General features: G+C 38.1%; 2 protein-coding genes across 3 annotated transcripts in view; both read right to left on the bottom strand.

Annotated features, from left to right (window-relative positions):
* LOC127645273 (immunoglobulin superfamily DCC subclass member 3-like) overlaps positions 1–8,727 on the bottom strand; it is a 100,394-nt gene extending 91,667 nt beyond the window's left edge. Inside the window, exons 1-2 of the mRNA XM_052128840.1 lie at positions 8,664–8,727; positions 1,000–1,305 (exon numbers count right to left, since the gene is read on the bottom strand). Coding sequence (XP_051984800.1) covers positions 1,000–1,305; positions 8,664–8,727 — 370 coding nt within the window. The remainder of the gene's footprint in view (positions 1–999; positions 1,306–8,663) is intronic.
* A 2,616-nt stretch (positions 8,728–11,343) lies between these two features.
* LOC127648899 (immunoglobulin superfamily DCC subclass member 4-like) overlaps positions 11,344–23,531 on the bottom strand; it is a 101,305-nt gene continuing 89,117 nt past the window's right edge. For both annotated transcript variants that reach the window (XM_052133725.1, XM_052133733.1), the window contains 4 exons: positions 21,475–21,577; positions 18,764–18,977; positions 18,264–18,392; positions 11,344–16,583 (listed from right to left, as the gene is read on the bottom strand). In XM_052133725.1, the coding sequence (XP_051989685.1) occupies positions 16,044–16,583; positions 18,264–18,392; positions 18,764–18,977; positions 21,475–21,577 (986 nt within the window). In that variant the 3' untranslated portion in view covers positions 11,344–16,043. The remainder of the gene's footprint in view (positions 16,584–18,263; positions 18,393–18,763; positions 18,978–21,474; positions 21,578–23,531) is intronic.

A 23,531-nucleotide genomic window follows, 5' to 3' on the forward strand; every position in this document is an offset into this window, starting at 1 on the left:
AGAGAACATAAAGAACCCTCCATAAGGCCCTTCTGTTTTTCTTTCTTCTCATGCGCTTTACATTTAGCCAGCATCTAGATCAAACACATTTTAGAGGACATGAGAACGAGCAAGTGATAATAAGTCATCTTTAGCTGCCATAAACACATGCTGAGTTCATGAAAATCCAATCATATGCACAATACAGTAACAGCGCTGCAGAATTGGACAGGAACAAGGCTCGATTCATATGGGGCCGTGGTGGGTATGGGCGACTAGAAATGCAAATTTAGCCTTGGTCTCTGCGACCAGCAAGTGGGCGAACAACAGCACTCCAGATTATTGTGACACCGACAAAAGCTGTGCAAAAAGAGCACAGCATGGCAGGGTTTAATAGTTAAGTTCAATACAAGAGCAAGAGATTTAGTAATATAAATCACAACACAAGCACGACCGGGAGCGCCACAGCAGCGTACAAAAGGCAAACTGGATCCTACAAGCCAATTTATCTTCAGAAATAGAAGGAACCCATTGTCCATATATCAAATGGCGTGTCCCAGCCCCCTGTGTCCCTCATGTTCAGTTCATCCAAAGTTAATGTAGCCTGAGTCTACACCACGCCGTGCTGTAACACTGCGCTCTCTGTGGAAAACCCTGCGCGATCTTTAAATGAGTTGACAGTCGTTTCTATCAAACACACTTCAGCTCGTTGAGATAATCTAATAGCACCAATATCTGCTGGACAGATAAAAAGAGCAAGTCCAGTTAAATTTATATGGGAGAAATGTGGAGGGAAAAACTTGAAAGCTGAATTCAGTGTAAAGGAACTTTTCAGAGAGGAGGAGAAGGGAAGTGCTCTATGATAGGAACATAATAACTCATTATTTTACACTAATTTCTGAATAAAACTGTTCAGCTTTGTCTTTTCAAGAATTTGCCATAAAAAGCTCTTAAAAATAAATGGCAGCATAGAGCGTGTGAACTAAGCAATGTCTTTCCTCTGAGTGAAGTGTTACTTACTAGCAGCCTGTACTCTGGCTTTGCGGCTCAAGACTAGGCCGAAGAAGTTCTGGGCCATGCACTCATAGTCTCCCTCATCAGATGAGCCATCAGACTTGGTCTTCTGGAAGTGGCCAATCAAAAGTGAGCCATTTGCGAAAATGGTGTAGTTTTGGTCTTCATAAATCAGCTGTCCATTGCGCCGCCACTGCGTGGTGATTGGTGGAATCCCCTCCACCTGACAGTGCAGCATCAGAGGTTGTTCCTGAACAGCGATGATGTCACTGGGCTCCAGGCTGAATGATAGCTCAGCCCCAGATGTCATAACTGTATAGGTACAAACACACACACAAAATACACAGATTAAAGACTGCATTAAAAAGGCAACACAAAAAGGGTTTAAGGAGGGTCCTTTATGTGAACACTGCATCCTTCTATGGGTGCATCAAAGGGAGTGGGGTACAGAATAGTGGTAACGTATATGTGTTTTTCCAAAGGCTGATTGTTGCTACCAGTATATAGAGACCAAAGTTTTAATATTTACACAAAAATTCTAAAAATAGTTCAAAACTACATTTTGAAAACTGTCAGTAGACTTCGAAAGTGACATTTCATCAGCCAATCCTAAAAATACTAAACTGGCTATATATCAGACAATTTAATCTCCCTGGTTGATATTCTAGTTGAAAAATGGTTCAGTGCAGTTAATAGCTAGACTTCAGTTTTAATTTGATTGATAAGTCACACTTTCATTCTTGATCAGTATTCTATTGGAAAATATAAACTGTCTCATTGATTTAAGACAAATTTAATCAAATTCACTGACGTGTGTGTGTGTGTGTGTGTGTGTGTGTGTGTGTGTGTGTGTGTGTGTGTGTGTGTGTGTGTGTGTGTGTGTGTGTGTGTGTGTGTGTGTGTATGTGTGTGTGTGTGTGTGTGTGTGAGCATGTGCGTGTTTGTGTGTAGAGGTGGAATAAATGAGGATTTCTAGTTTTACCTCACAAGAGAATAAATATGAGAAAGAAGGTTTGACCAAGAGGAAAATGTGGATGTCATCAGTTTTGGACTATTTATAATAATTAGAATTTTGACAGTACAATAAAAAAACTCTATTAGAGCAGAGGTACAGTATGTGCAGATACCTCAGTCACAGAAGATATGCAGAAAAACAGAGAGGAATGTTGTATTTACAGTAACACTGAACATAGTGTTACACTGAAGTTTGCATTAAGCAAGGACCAAGCTCCAACAAAACTCCAAACTCCAAAACCTCACACCAGGCATACATAAACAGCTATACACATCACTAAATGTTCTCTTTTATTTACAATGTCCTCTAGCAATCAATTGACACCCATGCCAATAAGGGAAGGACAATAAATAGGGGATGCAAGCAGGCTGACTTAGTGTGATAAAAAGTGGAGCTTAGAGGACTCTCCTGTGCCTCGGCATTGGAGGTATCGGGTTTCATTCACTGATGGGCTAAGCAGTAGCAGCCTCTGCCTGCGGCTCAGGAATCTATCTGAAGTTAGTCAGGTCAGGATGGTGGGGGGCACAAAGGGGCAGCTAGAAACCAACTCTGGCATCATCGTTGAAATTCCAGCCACAAAATATACCCCCCTTTAGGTGCAGCCCTGGAATGCATTGCCTCGCTTGTCCCAGCAGATCACATGACAAAAAAACTAATAGAGAGAGGAGTAAGACAGATAAAAAAGACATTACAGAACTGGGCTTAGGTGATTGAGCTACTCCATTTCTCCAGGTTTAAAATATCTTATAAAGTCACTCTTTTGTTCTGGTCCATTTCTGAAGTAAAAACCCACTCCCCTGTCAATTCCCGTTTCATTAACAAACAGTTTTCTTCCCTGACTTCTCTCAAGGTCTTACTGTAGCAACAGCAAGGACTCATTCTCAAGGTTTCACACACACACTGTAATGTGCCACTGTAAAGTGCTTACTGGGTACTTCGCTTTATTATCCTTCAGACAAATGTGAAATCGAGATGTAGAGCAAGTGGTTTTCAGCTGTACATGATGTAATACACTAAAGAGGAATGCATATTTTATAGACTGTACCTACAACCCAAACCCCCAACCTAAACCTAACCATCAGTGGAGTTCAAATGTAATGTTAGGGGAAAAATGCAATCTCTGAATCACGCTTATCACTGATTACACGAATATGATTATTTCCTGGTTTCAATGCGAGATGAGGAACTGGATCTCTCAAGCTGCTGACGCAACATGCTTCTGGCCGCACACCACAAGGGAACATAAAACACACCTGAGCTGATGCAAAAATATCTGATGGGGAGATGGCACTTGTCAGCGAGTCGGCATAATACTAGCTGATCCTAGGGTACTGGATCATGTTACATCCTTCCAGTCTTCTCTTCTCATCAATGTTAATATGCTGTTATAGAGACGAAAAACACCTTGCTGCACAATCACTTGGAATTCCCACAACTACAATAATTATTGTTTTAATATATCATTTAAGAAGCAAAGTGTGGTCTGATTCTGCAGTGCTTGCTTTGCCACCTCTGGGTTTAAACTTTTTAAACCTCTTGAAGCTTAACGTTGAACATGGCTACTTCACGCTTGGTTCATTCGCACTTCAAAATAAAGAGTTATATTTACATTACATTTATGCATTTGGCAGATGCTTTTATCCAAAGCGATTAACAGTGCCCTTATTACAGGGACAATTCCCCCGGAGCAACCTGGAGTTAAGTGCCTTGCTCAAGGACACAATGGTGGTGGTTGTGGGGATCAAACCAACAACCTTCTGCTTACCAGTTCAGTGCTTTAGCCCACTACGCCACCACCACTCAGAGTACGCAATGCTGTCTATTTCTAATTTAAAGGTCGGAACTGTACACATACTTTAATTTTCGTTCATTGTTGTGATCTAAGTCATGCATTCTGTCCAGTAGGGATAATTAGGCACACAAAGCTTTGTAATATATAGTGAAATTGTTTTGTGAGATTTTTTTAATATGATTTTATTAAGTGACATTATCATGAGCAACTTTTGGCCATTTCCCATCGATTTCCTTACAGATGCTTTGATGTAGAAGTGATCCCATTTCTAAAGCTAGCACCAAACCCAGGCCTTTTCCACTAGCACCCACATACCAAAAAGTAATTTGCAATAAATCTGTGCATTTCATTATCTGTTCCTCCTCTGTATATGGATTGATTTTACTCACTTTTAGTTCCAGCTACATGTATCTTTTTCCCTTTAATTTTGTTTCCCCATGCTTTGATGTTAACCAGCTATGCTCAGCCAAGCTCTCAGCTTAGCAGGACAAAAAGAAAGGTGACATCCACAGCAGTAAGCACATGCAGTTATTGATTAGAGGTCTTAAAAGAAAGCTATCCTGAACTCAGAATAGATATATCAATCAAAAGTGAAGGAACATACAGCAGGATGTAAGAGAAAGCCAGCTGATGAAAGTTGGCTTCTGTAGGGTGGAGAAAACAGTGATTGAAGCTGATGTGATGTGGCATGTTGTTTTAAGTGTCAGTGGTAAACCTATGTGTGAGCACCACTCAAAAGCACTGCGAGTCTGCTTGGAAGGCTTCAAGACTCATGCTGAGCTAATCCTAAAATCCATGGTGCTCTAGCCCTGCTTCAACCTTAAACCCCCCTCGAAAGAGTCAACGCAATTGGGTTAATGTGACTGCTGCTGAGTACTTTTTCTTCTTTCCATGGTTTCTTCCTTTCTGTTTCTCTCCTCTCTGCTTCTTAAAGGAAAACAATTATCGAGAGACATTTTGAGAGGGAGAGTTCACACAAAAATATAATTCTATTATCATGTATTATCCACTAGATTTTCTTTTTCAAAGAACTCAAAAGATAATATTTAGCAGAATGTTGACGCCGTTCAGTGCCTGGCGCTGTCAAGCTCTAAAAAAAGATGACAAAGTACAATGAAATACCATGAAAAAAATAGTCCCTCTTTTAGGAAGGAGGAATTGGGAGCCGCATACACAATCCAACTAGAGGTATAACTGTCCATCGATCTGGATCAATGCATCGATGTGCACGTGTCAACAGGGCTCTCCACACATGTCAACCGGGCTTTCTGCAAAATGCGAGCACCATTGATAGGATCCGTGTGAGCGCATCAACTGGGCACTCACAAAATGTGAGCTCTTGTGACAAACGCAGAGCGGCTCACACGTGCGATTAATTAGGGCTTCCATCGATCTCATTGTGCATTCGACCCATTTGAACTCTACATGAGAATTTGCTATTTTAAAGTACCATGGAGAAGTCCAATGATGTGAAACATCTCGACAACGCCGACATTCTGAACAGCACTAATGAGGGAAAGAGAAACACCTGCTCAGCACCAGCATCAGTTATAGGAATTTACACATCAACACCATTACTAACATTTATCCCATTTATCTATAACAGAATTTTTCATTACAACAGTGGTACCAAGAAAACCAAGAAAACCACGGATAGCACAGACAGTTGGAAACAAGTCATGGGTATGAATTTTTAATTGGACTAAACTGAAAAATTTGCTGTCATCAAACGAGTGATGATCATTTGTGTGTGACTTTATTTTTATAATTATTTATCTGTATAATTTTTTTCAACAACTGTTTTTTGTTGTGGATGTCCCAATGTGTATACAGATTGCATTATTATATTTAATGCATTTCAGGGCAAAAAAAAACTAATTTAATTGATTGTGTAAAATAGGCACATACTGTAATATCGGAATATTGATAGCAGGCCCCTGAATCGAATCGTACCGTGGCAGACTTTGAAGAATCCACAAATACCGGACCGCAGGCCAAGAGAATCGATTCAAGATTGTATGTATCGATTTACACCCCTAAATCCAACGTAAGTCCTTTATTTTCTATACTTTTCAGTATAAACACACACTAATGTCTTTTACGCACTGCTGATCACACACAAAGTTGGGTTTGTGTGTCACTCACTCTCTCCCCTCCGGCAGTCTGGACTGCCCTCTTATCCCTCTCCAGCTCTCACTGTAACACAGAGCAGCTGTTAGAAATGATTTCCCACAGGTGTCAATCCTTACCATAATTCCGTCTTTAACAGTCATTTGCCTCTCACTCTAAATATCATTGGTTTAGCAGGCCCTGTATTGTGACTTGATGTCAAATAAACAGAATGTCCAGGGGCCCTGGGCCCTCCTTCTTTCCACCACTCTCAATAAATGATTTCAAGAGTCTTCTTCCAGTAAACCATGCAGTTCTCACCTGCTCAATTCAAATACCAAATTATTCTCCTCATTTCTGCATCTCCTAAACTCTTCCCAGGCTTTTGGTGTGACTGCCTTCAGCACACTGCAAGTCTTGTTTTGATGAAGCACTGAAACATGCTGTCAGAGTGACGGCTGATCTCAGCCCCTTTGTTTTGTCAAGATTAACAGAAGGGGCTCTTTTGATTGAGGAAGCAGAGAGGAAAAGGAAAAGTCACTCTTTGTAGGGTGACCTTAAGACCTATCATCAGGATTCTGAAATTGAAGTGGATTTTTTTTACAGTCATAGTTTGAAGCTGCTTGATATGGGAGGATTTTGTATTTATTAAAAGTTATTATCGCTCAATCATTGCATAATGAGAGCAGTTATTCCTACAGTGAGAGACATAGAGTACTACACTGTATATTTCTTAAAATATTCACAGGCATCCAACAATATAAATAATTAATTCATTCATAGCCTGCTGTTTGAACATCACATGCTTGCACACAGCCTGTGGTTGCAGTGTTGTCTTCACATCCACATGTGAATGTGGTCATAATAAGGGTACTTCTCTTCCAACTTTTTCTATTCACCTTGTCACACAAATATTTATGCTAAAGTTATAATATGAAACTCTTGTGCAAATATAACTAAAAACAAAAATGAACAGAAATTAATAGTTTTATTTTAGACATTAAATACAGCATTATTTTATTTGTTTTGGCACTTTACACATTGATCTGATCTGAAAAGCATGAGACATTGATGTAATAATTATATAGTAAATGTATTCTTTTCCATTAATGGCTTTTTCTTTTACAGTATGACTGCATTAGGATTTTAGGAGAGCAGCGGTGCAAATAAACAGATTTGAGAACACGCTCTGCACTTAGTGCATTACTGCAAAGAATGAGTGTGTACAGGCTTGCAATACAAATCCATCCCTTGAAAAACATTTGGACAAAATGCATCAGATTCATACCTCCTAACTTATACTGCTATACCCAAAAAAGGAAAAGAGAAAATGTATCCCACAACCCCAATCTGACTCCCCTCTGTGGAGATAACAAAAGACATTCAGTAATTTGATAAGCTAATGCATGCTTTTCCAACTCAAATCTTTCTTCCCCTAACAAAGTGCTTTCCTGACTGACAGCTCTGCAATGGCTCCCAAAGACGATAGGAATCCTCCTCTAGATAAGGAGAAACTCCAGTATAAGCCAGTAATTCTAACACATGACCTCCACACGTTTTTTGGCTTATGATGATAAAAGTGAAGTGAGCTTTGTGAATATTATGCAAGAGCCTGATTACATATGTTGTGCTCCTCTAAGCCTGCATCTATACTGCCCTCCACTTCACAAAAACAGGCCATGCACTGACTCACTTAAACAAACTGACAATCCCAGGAACAAAGAAACCAGGGATATTTGAAGGAGAGAAGGACAGCCTTGACATGTAGGCAAAAAAAGCAACTGTCAGTTCTTTCCTCAATTATTCACAACAATGGAGAAATTATAAAAGGAGACTGTTGATCGGAGCCCCTGCTGTTATAACATATTTAGCATCTTCCCTTTGAAGTTATCACTTGAAGCCCTAACTACTAAAAATGAACTGCACGTTGTGGAAACCTGATCTGGGAATGTAAATGTTAATAGACCTATAGACATGTCAAGAGTACAAGGGATGTCTGTATGTCAAATGACAGGAAGATCTTAAATATAGCTTCTCAAGGCAACAGTCTTTCATAAATCTTTAGCTACACTTAGAGAGCAAAGAATATCTGACAAAGGCAGATGAACAGGAAAGATGGAAACAGTGAGAGATCGGTATCATTATTTTAGCCAATATTCTGTACATTCAAAGCGTCTTACATAATATAATCATATATATATAATACAATAATATACAGTAAAGTAGGCTATATATAATCAAAGTGCATGCATATTTACTTCTACATGATCAAGGGCAAACTCGTGTATTTACTGACTCTATAGATACTGTTAAAATACTTTTATTTATTTAATAAATTACACACAATCTTCTTAAAATAAAATTATTGATTTTAACTCCAAGCTCTAGACAAGTTACTTTAAATGTGAAATGTGATTATTTCAGTGACATTGTACATAAAACGTGCACCACACGTGATAACATTTTTGTACTATAAGTTATCCTCCGGGATATACATCATTCATAAAATCAGGTAATTATTATGTATTTAACGTCTACATCTAGGCAACGCAACACGCCCACCCTAGTCACTACAGCTTAAACACAACCCCTACAACCACAAAAAGAAACATCGCTGGAGCTGAATGCATCCATGCGGCTAAGTTCACTGTAAATCGCACTGGATAGCGCGACGGCACAATGTGATCAAGCTCTGCCGCAGCGGACCAGCTGACCCGGTTCCGTGAGGTTCCCGGGGCGAATTCACACACTTACCGACAAAAGCGACGAGGAGTATTCCGAGAAAGCATGGAGCCTGGCGGCGCCGTCCGGTAGCCATTTAATCACATTGAAAATTAGACGAGACGTAAAACGAGAAGGTGATGTACGAGCGAAGAGAATGATGGAACAGCAGCGATCAACTCCTCTTTATCCAAACTAGAGCAGCCGGTATCTCTCTGGCCATTTTGCACATCTTTCAGGAATGTGTCAGCAGCATCTCGTGCTCTCTCCTCCTCGCGACCAGCACACGCGCTCAACCACCTTTCTGCGATTAGACAGACCGCTGCTGCTACTCTCTCTCTCTCTCTCTGTGTGTGTGTGTGTGTGTGTGTGTGTGTGTGTGTGTGTGTGTGTGTGTGTGTGTGTGTGTGTGTGTGCGCGTAAAGAACAAAAGGCCCTACCGATCTCCAAACAGAGGAGAGCTAGAAAATATGTGCTTACAGTCTGTCAAAATTATATATTTTAAGATATTTTCAAATCGTTTTACAAAGAGGTAATGGCAGAACAAAGTATGTAAGTACTAATACAGATAGAAGCATTTAGAAACACTGATACGAGCAATCAAGCCTAGTAAATATAACATTAATGTTAATGGTAATACACATACAATATTTCCTATAAAAGGAATTGTAATGACATTGTGCATACTTGAAACTAAAAAAACGTTGTCGCATCCTTATCATGTGGAGAGATTAACAAGGTTAATAAAGCATCATGAGGTAAAATTATAGATATATTATTTGAAAATATTAGAATATTTTTGCTGCATATCTTGAAATTGTGTCCTGCATCAACGATAAAAGAGTGACATCTATTGGTGGGTGCTGCTCAGCATACTGCAGGCTACTGGAGCATGACACTTTTATTAGTCAGATCACTTAAAGGTATAGCTGGCACTTTCAACGAACATGGCATTCATTTAAAGCATCAGAGGCATAAATCCCATTTTTGAGAGAACTGCCTCTGTCGACAGTTAAACTCATGTAAATGCCAGAATTGTGTCCTAATGTGTTGAACTGATGTTCAATTTCATTGTAGTAACAATGTTTAATTATGAACTATTTTTAAATCACCAAAAATGTAGTATTTAAGATAAAAACAGTGTTAACAAACATCATAAACAACATTTATTTATGCAGTTCCATTCTTTGGCACTAGTTGCGCATTTTTTTTTTTTTATTTTTTTTTTTTACTTTGACCCGTTAAGGTCAGGATTCATTAACAAGTATAAACTGTGCTAATTTACCTTAGAGCAGACTAAGGATCTCCTTGTAATTTTCGACGGCCTTAGCTAGTAATGCAGCCTTCCACAATGTTTTATTCATAGTCTGCATCTCTCTTGACGTTTTGCTTTGGGAAATTAGTAGAATTTCACTCAACCCTTTGTACTCTTCGCATATCGTCAGGTTTCCGAATATTTAGGTTCCCCAAGTAAGAAATAGAGAAATCCTGAGAACTTTTCTGATCATCATGGAAACTGTTGCCAAACTGTGACTGGTGATCAATCGTTGCTTTGCCGTGGTTTAGCATAGGGGCAACTCTGATTGCCTTTTTTTTTTTTTATTGTTTTGTTTATTATTATGATCTATTTTGTTACAAATGTATCAATTTAAATGAGTGAATTTAGTCTTTATTGCTGCAACACAGCAACATCAAACAAATCAGGGTTTTAGAATGTCCCAAATTTTGTAAACAACAAAAAATTGGAAACCTCATATAAAATGAAAGCTCATTTAATAATTAGTTTGGTCTCCTGAGGTTGAAAATGTTAACCAATCAATTTGAAGGTTAAAGGAATAGTTCAACCAAAAAAAAAAAAAATTTTCTCTCATCATTTACTCACCATCATGCCATCCCAGATGTGTATGACTTTCTTTCTTCTACTGAACACAAATGAAGATTTGTTTAATATCATCTCAGCTCCGTAGGACCTCACAATGCAAGCGAATGGTGGCCAGAACTTTGAAGCTCCAAAAAGGATAGATAGGCAGCATAAAAGTAATCCATATGACTCCAGGGGCTTGATCCATACATCCAGAAGCAATATGATACATGAGGGTTAGAAACAGATCAATATTTAAGTTCTTTGTCCAGTAGATGGTAGAATGTGAAAGTCACTCCCACACCAGAAGTGAAAGTGTAGATTTACAGTAAATAAGGGCTTAATTATTGACCTGTTTCTCACCCACACCTATCATAACACTTCAGAAGACATAAATGTAACCACTGGATTCTTTAATGCTGCCTTTGTGTCCTTTTTTGAAATCTTCTGATTTCTGGTCACCATTCACGTGCATTGTGAGGGCCTATAGAGCTGAGATATTCTTCTAAATATCTTCAATGCTAATGATGAGAGAATTTTCATTATTATGTGAACTATCCCTTTAATTCACCTCCTTCCTTTTTATTTTTCAGGCCATATGTTGTACCCTTTTCGTGGAACAACCAAGCCTGTTCATGCTAGTGCTGAAATTGACATGAGATCCTTTGACCATGCGAAGTATCTAACCACAGTCTTGCAGATATTAATAATATTCAACATCATCAAAAGGTGCATATGAAAATACATCTATATTAAGGTGCACAATTTGTTGTAATAGGAAAAATATATGCCTTATTCCTGCTTCGAGGCAAAGCTTCATAAAAAGAAAAGTCTTGCTCTTGCTTTGTCAGCTTCATTTTTTTATTTTTATTAAGATGTTTATTTACATAGTACAATATAATATAATCTCCTCCACTACATTCATCCACCTGAAATCAGACTCCACCCTTCACAGTTCACGTATAATATATAATTGAGTGCCTGAATTTGTAATTTCATTGCATCAATCATTTATAGGGGGTAGTTGTTCCAGTTAAAAGGATTAAATCCAATTTAAGTAAATTGAAGTATTCTTAAATTCAATTAGAGACTCATCAGACTGGTCAAATATGTAAGATTGTAGGAACTGAGATCAAAAATCGTAATGCTGTACTTTACAATTGTTAAGTGGCTTTAAATTGAGTAGTCAACGTCCACAATGAGAACCAAAATTAAATGGTGAACACTTCTACCAATCTCTTTGCATTAAACTCTTCACAGTCTATAGACTTGGAGTTACATAGAAGGCCGTGAGGATAAACAATAAAAAATACAGACTAACACGTGCTGTAATTATATTGGGTTAGTGTTGTTATATGCATATTAAGACAGATGTTGTGTCCCTCGCATTTAATGACAGAAACAATGAAAGACCATACTGTTGCTGGTGTTACAGAAAAGTGTCCACAGTATATGTGCTGAGAATATCAGAAAAGCACAGGTCTACTGGTTTAAAAAAACAAACAAACAAAGGAAAGACTGGATGAATTCTCACATCACCAGACTAGTTCACAGATTTATGTCTGTGCATCAGTTACTATTTGTTGTTGCTTTCCCCTATCACTAAAGCCTTTATTTTCCAGGAGGACAGGTGAGGTTTCATACTGCAATGCACAAACTCATCTTACATTACAGCGAGCTGGCATGTTCCTCCAGAGTTTTTACGTAAAGACGGGACCTGAGCAATAAGCACTGATCCACACCATAAAGACTGCCCTTTAAAATCTTGTGTCTGTTTCAAGAGGTATGGCTTGACAGGGGAATCCTCTGATCATCTCTCTGGCAAACATCCTACAGACCTATCCAGACATACACAAATGATGACATGTCATTTCCACACTCTTACATTGGCCTCCTAAATAGTGTAGAGCAAAAACCTGCCAGACGCAAGGCTTCAACATGAGGTAAGAAAAGACAATCAACTCATTTTCAGGTTTAAGTATGAAAACACTGCTGCCAAACAAGATCAGAACAACTAAAACCCTTATGTGCCGTGTTGAAGGTATAACTGTGATTAAATTCACAAGCAGCAAATGAGGTATTAATATTATAACTTCTCCTGAAGTGTTATGAAAACATGCATATCTGAGAGTGATCTGGCAGAACGCAATTTCCTTATTGTCAGACAGTAGTAAAGAGAGAGCAATAGATTTTTTTTCCACACATTCCTAATGCTGTAGGTAGGTTAAGCTGAACACAAAAATCTGATGTTATTTTATAGCTATCAAGCATAAGACTATAGCGAAGCTTAGAATGAGATTTTGACTCCAACACAAACATGTGCTGTACATGCCGCAAACAATTATTTTTGTGGCAAAGTAACTGTATCCATGAACATTTAAACCATTTAAACAATAACCCATTTATACTCCTTAACTACTACAAACTTACCGAACAGCTATGTTATAATCTCAACTAGAAGTGCTACGGAGCAAGGATAAATTGTTGACTGGCCACTGCACTATAATGATGAGTGATGTGTTGAAAAAATTATGTAATTCAAACATTACATTTCTTAATTTCCTACATAAACCGCCCTGAGTTTGTCCTGTTGTACATACGAAAACTGGAATGTTTAAAAGACCATCTTTAAAAAAACCTAGTCTTGCTCTAGCACCAAAGCACTACTTAGTTGAAAGAGAAATATTATCAAAGGCAATCAGCTGAAATGTAGCAATGACTGAAACAGACAACACTGAAGAGTGAGTGTTGTCGTTGGCATATCATGGGCAGTCCTGTCAATGACCTGATGTAATATGATGGCAAAAGTTTGAGCCTCTGAGTGTTTCTTTTTCAATGTTTGTTTTTTTAAAGGAATATTCTGCTTCCAATACAAGCTCAATCGACAGCATTTGTGGCATAATGTTGATTACCCTCCTTTTCTTTAAAAAAAGCAAAATCTGTATTACAGTGAGGCACTTACAATGGAAGTGAATGGGGCCAATCATTAAATGTTAAAATGCTCAATGTTTCAAATGTATAACCACAAGACTTATCCACAAGACAATATGTGTGTTAACATGATTTAAGTGTGATAAAATCGCTTACTAACCTTTTCTGTTTAATGTCCAATTCTACAAATTCATTGCCATGATGACATTTACATTTACATTTACATTTATGCATTTGGCAGACGCTTTTATCCAAAGCGACTTACAGTGCAATTATTACAGGGACAATCCCCCCGGAGCAACCTGGAGTTAAGTGCCTTGCTCAAGGACACAATGGTGGTGGCCGTGGGGTTAGAACCTGCAACCTTCTGATTAACAGCCCTGTGCTTTAGCCACTACGCCACCACCTTCCCATGATGACATAACGCCTTGAACCCTACAACCCTCAAAACGACTGTAAAAATTATACAACTTTACAGCTCAAATGACACTCAAATTTGAACATAATTTAATGTAATTGCTTTCATAAAATTATAAGCTTCACATTTCTGCCCTCCAAGCATTGGCCCCATTCACTTCTACTATAAGTCAAATACATTTTTGTGGTAATCAACATTATGCTACAAATGCATTCGATCGAGCATTACTTGTATTGAACCCAGAATATTCCTTTAAACTTCTATTAATATAACAACATTAACATAAAAGACATATATGTAAATGTTTCTTTAAAATAAACTACTTTAAATAGGTGTTTAAAAATGCATAAAAAGGAAGCGCAACAAATAGAAATCCTGCTTTCAGCAGCAAAATTGTACAAATATGAGTTTGCATGTACTGTGGGAGGAGATTATTTACAGATCCATATGAACCCAATATGGTGACATACAAGGCTAAAGGAAAAAGAATAGTGCATGGGACAAGACCTGTCTTAGTGATGGATGCTATTTCCTAGTTTGACTTTAAATTCTCTTCTCATACTCTTCCCTGCAAAGAGTTCCCTGAGAAAAAGGAGATGACTGGCATGTCAACAGGTAGATCCTTGAGGTCTCAGGGTAACCCATGTGGTTAGTCGTCCATCATGTTTAAATACCTTCATCTGAAGGGTATATTGCCAAACAGTTGTGTTCAAATAATGTCAAAAGTTCCTCTCCCCCACAGCAAAAGATATTGAGGACTGGACAAGCCAATAACCACATGCTTGCTCACAGGCTAATAATCAGAGATAAAGGTTTCACTAACCATTACACAGGAATACAGACACAGAGTGAGAAAGGCAGTAGATTCTGCAATTATCAAAGGCTATGAATTAGATGGTTCAAAACTAGATTTAAGAAGTCGCCTTCCTAATGATGCTCATAAAATCACACAGAAACAAACGATCCTGTAAAGAAATGAGGTAGTGTTGTTGAGTGAGATGAAACTTGGGAGCATGTATCAGTGTGATGTGTCTTTTACAAATACACTCAAGACGTCTTCCACAGAGAAGAAATTATAAACAATTTACATGGCCTCTTAATGTTGTAGTGATGCATTTTTTTCCTTCACTATTTTGTCTAAATTTTGTCACACTATTTTGTCAGTAATTATATATATGTAGTACATATATACTGTATATACAGACCATGATAAATGCACCTTAAATTTTAGACTCCTGAGACACTAAGCTCCAGTCAGGGAATGTGTTTTTATTTGTACTGTTTTCAAGTTTGTGTGTGTATGTGGAGATGTGGACCTGTCTATCTGATTAAGTTAAAGAAGAATAACTATTTCTAAAGCACAGGACTGTGTATGTTTGTGTGTGTGTGCGGGTTTGGGTGGTTTATGAGGAAAACATTTTTTAGGGTACAAACAAGTAATTACAAGGGTATTATGATATAAATGTGTTTTTTGAGGACATTTCTAACGCCCTATAATTCCATCGTTAAAAAAAAAACAAAAAAAACATACCAAACCATGTTTTTTTGGAAAATGTAAAAATGTAGAAAGTTTTTTGTGCGGGTTAGGTTTTGGGGATAGAATATATAGTGTACAGTATAAAAATCATTATGTCTCTGGAGAGTCCTCATAAGCATAGCCGCAGCAATGTGTGTGTGTGTGTGTGTGTGTCGACCCTGAGACAGCAGTAGGTGGTTCTTTCTGACAGAATGGGCCTACACCTGCTGACAATTATAGCACTAATCTCGGCTCAATCCGTTACATTCACCCATGAATGAGTTCTGCTCTGTCTCCCCACGCAGGGCTCTGTTATCACTGGTGCTGGCCTCAGGATACTTTAGCTTCACCTCAGAGCATAAACACTCTGACTTCATGTGTGCACGTAAACATACTGTATAGATCACTTCAGCACATTCCATACATGCACACAAAGAGGGATTAAAGTGTGCCACTGATACGCAATAAAATGCATATCCCTGGATACTAAGTGCTATAAAATATTCTATATGTACATCCATATAAAATAATGGAACCAAAGAGGTTGCAATAAAACCGAGCCAAGGGAGGAGGCGTGCATGGCTACGAGACTTCTCCAGCAGAAAGGTGCTGTTGAAGTGGGCTCGTTTGTCTCCTCAGCTGTCTCAGAATGTGGGCCACCCCCCCCCCGCTTTTCTTCCTTCCAGTTTAGGGGTACAGGTAGCTATGTGCCCCTGAGGTAGAATGGACAAGGCCAGAGCTGGAAAAGGATGAGAGGGAAGGTGTTGACAGAATCTTTCCTGCAGGGCAAAGTCTGTGGGCCCCATTCTCCAGGGATTCTGCCTTCGACTGAAGGGGTTTGGGTGAGTGGAATCCATTAGTTAGCCCCACTCCATGGTTTTTGGCACTGCCCGTTGTTGGCTGGCTGAGCCCACTCTCAAATGGTCCATTGTGAATGGACAGTACTTCTGAGATGTGTGTGCTGGGGGTTGGAGATGGGGATTGAGTTTCATGGTTGTCCTCACTGTGGGCACAGGATGGAGGAGGCGTGGCATGCTGTTTGTGAGGGGATGATGGAGTCGCCTTCTCTCCAGGAGAAGGATGCTGGGAAGATGGAGACTCAAGACAGATCTCCATGTCACTTTGTGGACCAAGGTCAACTGTGGCACTGGACAGCTGTGAATGCACGATGACTTCAGCCTCCACCTGGTTCTTGCTGAGGGAATACAGCCTCTCCACATGCCCGCTCTGCAAGCAAAGTACACAACATCTCAGGGTAACATATTTAAAAGACAACTCAAAACACTTCAAGCATTCTTAATGAGGTTCCAGTCAATATTCACAAGCCTTCATTTTTGAAAATTTTTTTTTTTAGTTTGGAATGTTGGAACAGTTTAAAGGAAGAGTTCACCCAAAAATTGTAATTCTCTCATTTACTCAACCTCATGCCATCCCAAATGTGTATGACTTACTGTCTTCTGCTGAACACAAATACAGATTTAGAAGAATATCTCAGCTCTGTAGGTCTATACAATGCAAGTGACTGGTGGACAGAACTTTGAAGCTCCAAAAAGCACAAAGGCAGCATAAAAATTACCCATACAACTCTAATGTTTAAATGATAGGCGTGGGTGAGAAACAGATTAATATTTCAGTCCTTTTTTACTATACGTTCTCCTCCCTCCCCAGCAGGTGTCGATATGCATGAAGAATGCGAAGAGGCAAAAATAAAAGAAGAATGTGAAAGTGGACATTTATAGTAAAAAAGGACTTAAATATTGATCTGTTTCTCATCCACACTTATATCATTTCTGAAGACATTAATTTAACCACTGGAATCTTATGGATTACTTTTATACTACTTTATGTGCTTTTTTGAGCTTTATAGATCTGGCCTCCATTCACTTGCATTGCATGGACTAACAGAGCTGAGATATACTTCTAAAAATCTTCAATTGTGTCAGCAGAAGAAATGAAGTTATAATCATCTTAGATTGAATACATAAAATACATTTGGGCTAAACTATTTATTTAAAAAAAAAAAAAAAAGCACCCAAGTGTCATAAAAGCACCTTGCATCATGTTAATTTGAAATTATTATGACACTTAATTTCTTGTGTCATAACATTTGATCATGAGACGTGCAAGAACAAATGAGGTTTGATGTTATTGACCTGCTGCCATATTGGATTTGTATGCTGTTTAAATGAGATGATTAATGGTTTGATTTGAGACTGAATAACAATTTAAATTTACTGATGGCAAGACTTTGAATATGACAAATAGCATGAACTCCTTTTAAGAGCTTTTTAAGCTTTAACGAGATTGTGAGATTCTTTAAAATATATCCTTTTGAATTTCACAGAAGATAGAAAGCCATATGGGTATGAAACCAATGAGGGTGAGAAAATTGGACATTGTAGTGAGGGAAGATGGAAGGGGAAGTGCATTAACTGAAATGTTAATGATTTTGTACAAAGCACAAATTGTCCAAGAAAGTGCTATTTGTCATAGTTTGACTCTCAGCATTTTGCTTTCTGTTTAGGATTTGAATTACAAGAACTGGAGAAACAATTTTTTAAATGTTAACAGGCGAGTAAATCAGTGGTAATATTGAGATGAGAAGGAGAGATGAAGGAGTAATTTTATTTCTTTCCTGCTGCTCCTGTAGCTGAGGACCTTTAAGAAGGCCAGTAATTGGTAAATGCTATGCAGCCTTCAGCTTTCCATTTTAAGTGTCACATACTAATTAGCCGTGTGTCATCCCACTGACTGCTTAATGGTAATTACCTTCTCTGGATATTTCCTGGGCACACAAGTAATGATTTGTTAGTCCCATCCCCCACTCACACACATTCATAAACACATACAAGCAGATGTGTAAGGATAATGTACATTTCTGTAAGTATATACACTCCTTTGGCTCACTTCACTGTTCTCTGACGCTGGTCCCTCCAAGGCTCCATTGATTAGAGCAGAAGAATTTTCGGTTATGGTGTCTCTGTATCTGGTGAGCCTATTGGCCCAGTTCCTGCTAACAGATCCATTCCAGGCTGGCTGAGTTGGGAGCAGACAGAAAAAAGAAAATGTGTTTGAGAATCATAGTTCTTCAACAATAACAACAACAACAACAAAACATCACATAATGCTTAAAGGATGACCCAGTACTGGTACTAGTACATGTACTGGTCACCATGGTTTTGCCAAGTAAGGGTCTGTTCAAACATACGCATACATCTGTGCTGTTATTTTAGATGTTTTGATAGCCCCAACCCTACCTAATCCTAAAATATGATTGGTTGTTAGGATTGTTCCAGGACCAACAATTGATCCAGGAACACGTCCTACTTGGGAAAATCGTCATTGCTGCAATAATATACTGTAGGTGCTGGCAAAATAGACTTTAAATCCATGTTGGCAGCACTCACCTTGGATTCTGGAGGGCCGTCATCAGTAACTTCCACGTTACTCATGAGAATCTGCTCCTCGCTGGGCTCTGTTACGGGTCTGGTGGGGTCTTGTGCACTAGAAGGCATGAGGGTTTCTAGCTCATGGCAGTCAGGAACAGCAGCTTGCACTGGACGGGTACCCCTCCTGAACTGAGGACTCAAAGAACTGGAGTCCAGTCTACTAGACACATCCCTAACAGTGACACAGAGCAAAATTATTAAGCACTATTTAATGTGCTCTTGTAGAATGCTAAATGGAGTGCAGTGCATAGAGATCGAGTAGCGTGCATCAAAATGACTTTAAGGTCTCAGCAAATTAGTACATTTCCCTGTAAATACAAGCAAGATGATGGAAACTTGGGAACCAGATACCACAGTTCAGGTTAAAAAAAAAATTGGTATTAATAGAGAATCTGAAAATTAAAGTGTGGACAAGCTTAAGGGAGGCTGATGTACTGTTACATCTGTCTGCATTCAATTACATTTTTAAAAGTCTTTTCTGATGGAATAACATATGCAATGCAATGCCTTAGGAAAGCCTACGAGCAAAAGCTGGGAGAAAGTATACCATTGACTTTGTGTGCTTCATTTTGTGCGTCATGTGCTAGTATCATGTACCTTCTAGATTATTGTGTCACACCATTTTGTAAAGATTTTTGATGAAATGGGTAATTCTAACAGTTTCAAATGGTACTACGATGGACCCTTTCATAGACTGTGATGACCCGTTTCTGCCTTATTATGCACCGTGAATCTAGCAAACATTTTTATCTTTGCAATTTTTATATAATTTGGTGTAAATTTATCAAATTAAACTTTGTATTATATTACTCTGGAATTAGTTTTAAAAACCGAGTTACCACAGATGAGATTGAGATGCTTAGAGAGTGTAAATGTCCCATCTTCTCTCTTCTGACGTTCATAATCCATCACTCTCAATTTATATTTTCATTTGGAAAGGTGTGGAAAACATAATAGTGGCATTTTTTTTTATGGAGGAAATGGGTAAGCAAAAATGATATTTGCCTTGGTTTCCTATTCACCGCTATCGAAGTTTACTCTGAAATCATTTACTTCCCATTCCAAAACCCAGAAGTGTGAAAAAAGTCCATTGGCAGCAGCATTTTGTCACTATATTTTCAAACATAGTAAATACCATAGTCATTTTTTATTAGTAAAATATATTGTTTAAATAAGTTCTACATTATTCATGTGTTGTGCGTATTAATCCCAACAGACAATTATTTGGTGTTATTGTAACAGGTGGTTATGCCAAAGATATGAGCATACAAAAATTGCAATTTCTTCAAAAACAGTCATTTTACTTGTTAGAAAGCATGTGGAACCCTAAATATTTACTATTATTAACTATTTTTCCAAGCAAAATATATGCTTTATATTAAAAATAAGTAACACCACAGTCACTGTAAAAATGTGACATACCTTATGACGTTTACAGAATTGTAGATTTAAAAATCATGAGAGCTCATTTTGTATGACAAGTAATCATGATCATGAGTAAACAGGACTTTCAGTTTGTGTTTGTGTTTGATATGGGTCAAAACGTCCTGTGAAATCTAAATTAATGTGACTAAATTGTCATTGTACTCCAAAAGTGTGTATATGGACTTTTCATGATCTGTTGGCATTACAATATTTTTTTATACTACTTATATAACTTACTTTATATAACACTTATGGAATGATTCAACTGTGTACTGTATGTGTAACTGATGGTTTTAAATTGCCAGAAAAATGGCAACAATTTGTATTGCTTTTAAAGACTAAAAGTAATGCACAATGTCCATGCATAATGTTCAGAACAGTAACCTGCCATTTTCTCCTTTCTATCAAAATATATTTACGTGCTATATTTAATAGACCCAGCCATTTTATCTAATGAACCTGGTCTCTATTTCACAGCTGGAGGTACAACTCTAAAAAGTCTGATGAGTGCATATTAACCATGCTTCACAAAGCTTGTCAAATCACCCTCCTATTAATATCAGTGTATTCTTATGTGAAAACGTTTAAATGTAAAGGTCACATATGTATTATGGAAACACGGTGCCCCATTCAGGCTGTTAACTATTAATTGCAGTTGACCACAATTCTTCGAAGGTGAAATGAGTTTGGTTCTCTCTTTCTCTGAATGCAAAAGACTCTGTCCGCCTCTATTGCTGTTCATTAAGCCTGCAGAGCTCTAATAGAGCAAGAGCAATCAGCCATGACTCTCTGTCATTCAGCTCTCAATACCCGACATCTGCCACATCTGCTACAGTCAGATACACACACACTTGCACACTGTGTGATTGAGAGTTGTTATTCACTCATGTCTCATTCTAGATTGAAGCAACATCCAAAAGGTCCTTGAAACTTTCATCATTTAAATACAATTTGAGAAGCTTTTAAAGGCTTTTTTTCTCTCACTGCAGCTTATTAGACATTAAAGGCCACCTGTGGTGGTAAACAGATTTCTGGCTAAGCTGTAACTATTGCAGCATTGCTTTTTGTCTTAAAGGTCCTTTATGAATGTCACCAACTACAGTATGACTTACACCTTTTGTACACTGCCCATGAGCAGCAAAACCAGATCACTCTAATTACAATCAACAAAGCTGTCAGAATGTTACAGTTTGAAGACGTGCTTATGTTTACTATGAAGTGTTTGAGGTTGAACAGGTGTGTACCGTGTTTTTCCATTGCGGAAACTGACACACATGCAGAGTAGGATGCAGAGCAGCCCGAGACACACTCCAACGATGATACCAGTCACAGCATGGATATCCAGCTCTATAGGAGAGAGATGGAGTGAAAGAAAGAGGGTAGGAGGCAGGGAGAAGGAAGGGGTGGGAGACATAAACAGAAAGAGAAGGAGAGAGAAAAGACAGAAGGGGGAAATAGCAGATAGAACTGTAGAAATAAGTCATCAAGTAATTATATACATAAATAATACTGATAGTAGTTCAATGTAAATTGCCCTTAACTATGATAATGAAAAATTTGTTTAATATAAATCTAAGATGACAAATAATAATGGACTGTTCTTGCTGGTGTATGTTAGTCTTGTGTCCAACTCCCCCAGACGGTGTGTATGTGGAGCTGGACTGAATCACTTCACACTCCCAGTAGGAATGTTATTAATTGAGTGTCAGTGATGGGCAGGAGCAGATGGCAGACTTTACACACACACACACACACACACACACACACACACACACACACACACACACACACACACACACACACACACACACACACACACACACACACACACACACACACACACACACACACACACACCTCTACGATGCCTCCTGCAGATTCAGAGAAACGTTTTTGGCATTATGAACAAGGGCTTCCATTGACAAAGCATTAGAAAAAATTATGCACACACAAACACAAATAAGCAAGCACACAGTATATGAATCAGTGACACAAGTCACTTTCAGCTACATGTTTGTTTCCCACCAGCTGTCTTTTTCTTAAAGTAAACCCTCACATAACCTGCGTTTGTGCATGGGAGTTTGATGTCTTTTTCCATTAAAAAGTTTGTGGTGGTTTGCAAAATGGGAAAGAAAATGTCTCTAATTTGTGTGTATTTATCATATGAAGTTTGAAGAATCTTAAATAAAATATACTATAAATATCTCTCTAAAGGCCCATTGACACAAAGTGGGAAAGACTTTCATTGAGACAATGAATTCCAGTGGACAATGCGTTCTATAAAAGCATTTACACCATGTTTCCGGAATGTGAAGGAACTACTTTCCTTCAGGAATGTGAACATTTTGTGAGCAAGCCGAAAATTTGCTTTGTACAAAGCAAAGACCATTTTAAAGGGAAAATTCACTCAAAAATAAAAATTCTCTCATTATTTACTCACCCTCATGATATACCAAGCGTGTATGACTTTCTTTCTTTAGCAAAACACATTTGAAGAAAAATATCTCGGCTCTGTAGGTCCTTAAGATGCAAGTGAATGGAGATTTCTCTTTTGAAGCTCCAAAAATCACAGACAGTCAGCATAAACGTCATCCATACGACACCAGTATTTAAATGAATGTCTTCTGAAGCGATACGATCACTTTTGGTGCAAAAAAATAACATTTTAAATGCCAATGTGATTATGTCCCGTGTGCATACCACTGCAGAACGGAAGCATTTAGAGTTAAACAAATTACTTAAATATTTCTCTTTTTCACACCAAAAGTGATCATGTCACTTTAGAAGACATTCATTTAACAGCTGGTGTCTTATGATTGACGTTTATGCTGACTGTCTGTGATTTTTGGAGCTTCAAAAGAGAAATCTCCATTCACTTGCATTTTAAGGACCTACTGAGCTGAGATATTTTTATGTTTTTCTTCAAATGTGTTCTGCTGAAGAAAGAAAGTCATACACACCTGGGATATCATGAGGGTGAGTAAATGATGAGAGAATTTTCATTTTGGGGTGAACAAACCCTAAAACAAAAACTTTCACTCTTATTTTGAAAATGCCTTTCAACTTGTTCTTGTTCTGCTCTCACTCTCTCTCACCTAGAATGTATGCTTTCATTTGAGTGCTCTTCTTATGTGTACAGTTGCACATTAGGTGGTCAAAAAGCTGAAGAGAGAAAAATTCTCACACAGAGATGAGTGAAGGAGGTGATGCAAAACTTCCAGGCACTAATCACACCCCCACTTCAATCTCCAGATACAAAATCAAATAAAAAAAATAAAATCTATTTTCTAAAAACAAATCT

This window comes from Xyrauchen texanus, chromosome 1 (assembly GCF_025860055.1).
Source record: "Xyrauchen texanus isolate HMW12.3.18 chromosome 1, RBS_HiC_50CHRs, whole genome shotgun sequence".
NCBI lineage: Eukaryota > Metazoa > Chordata > Actinopteri > Cypriniformes > Catostomidae > Xyrauchen > Xyrauchen texanus.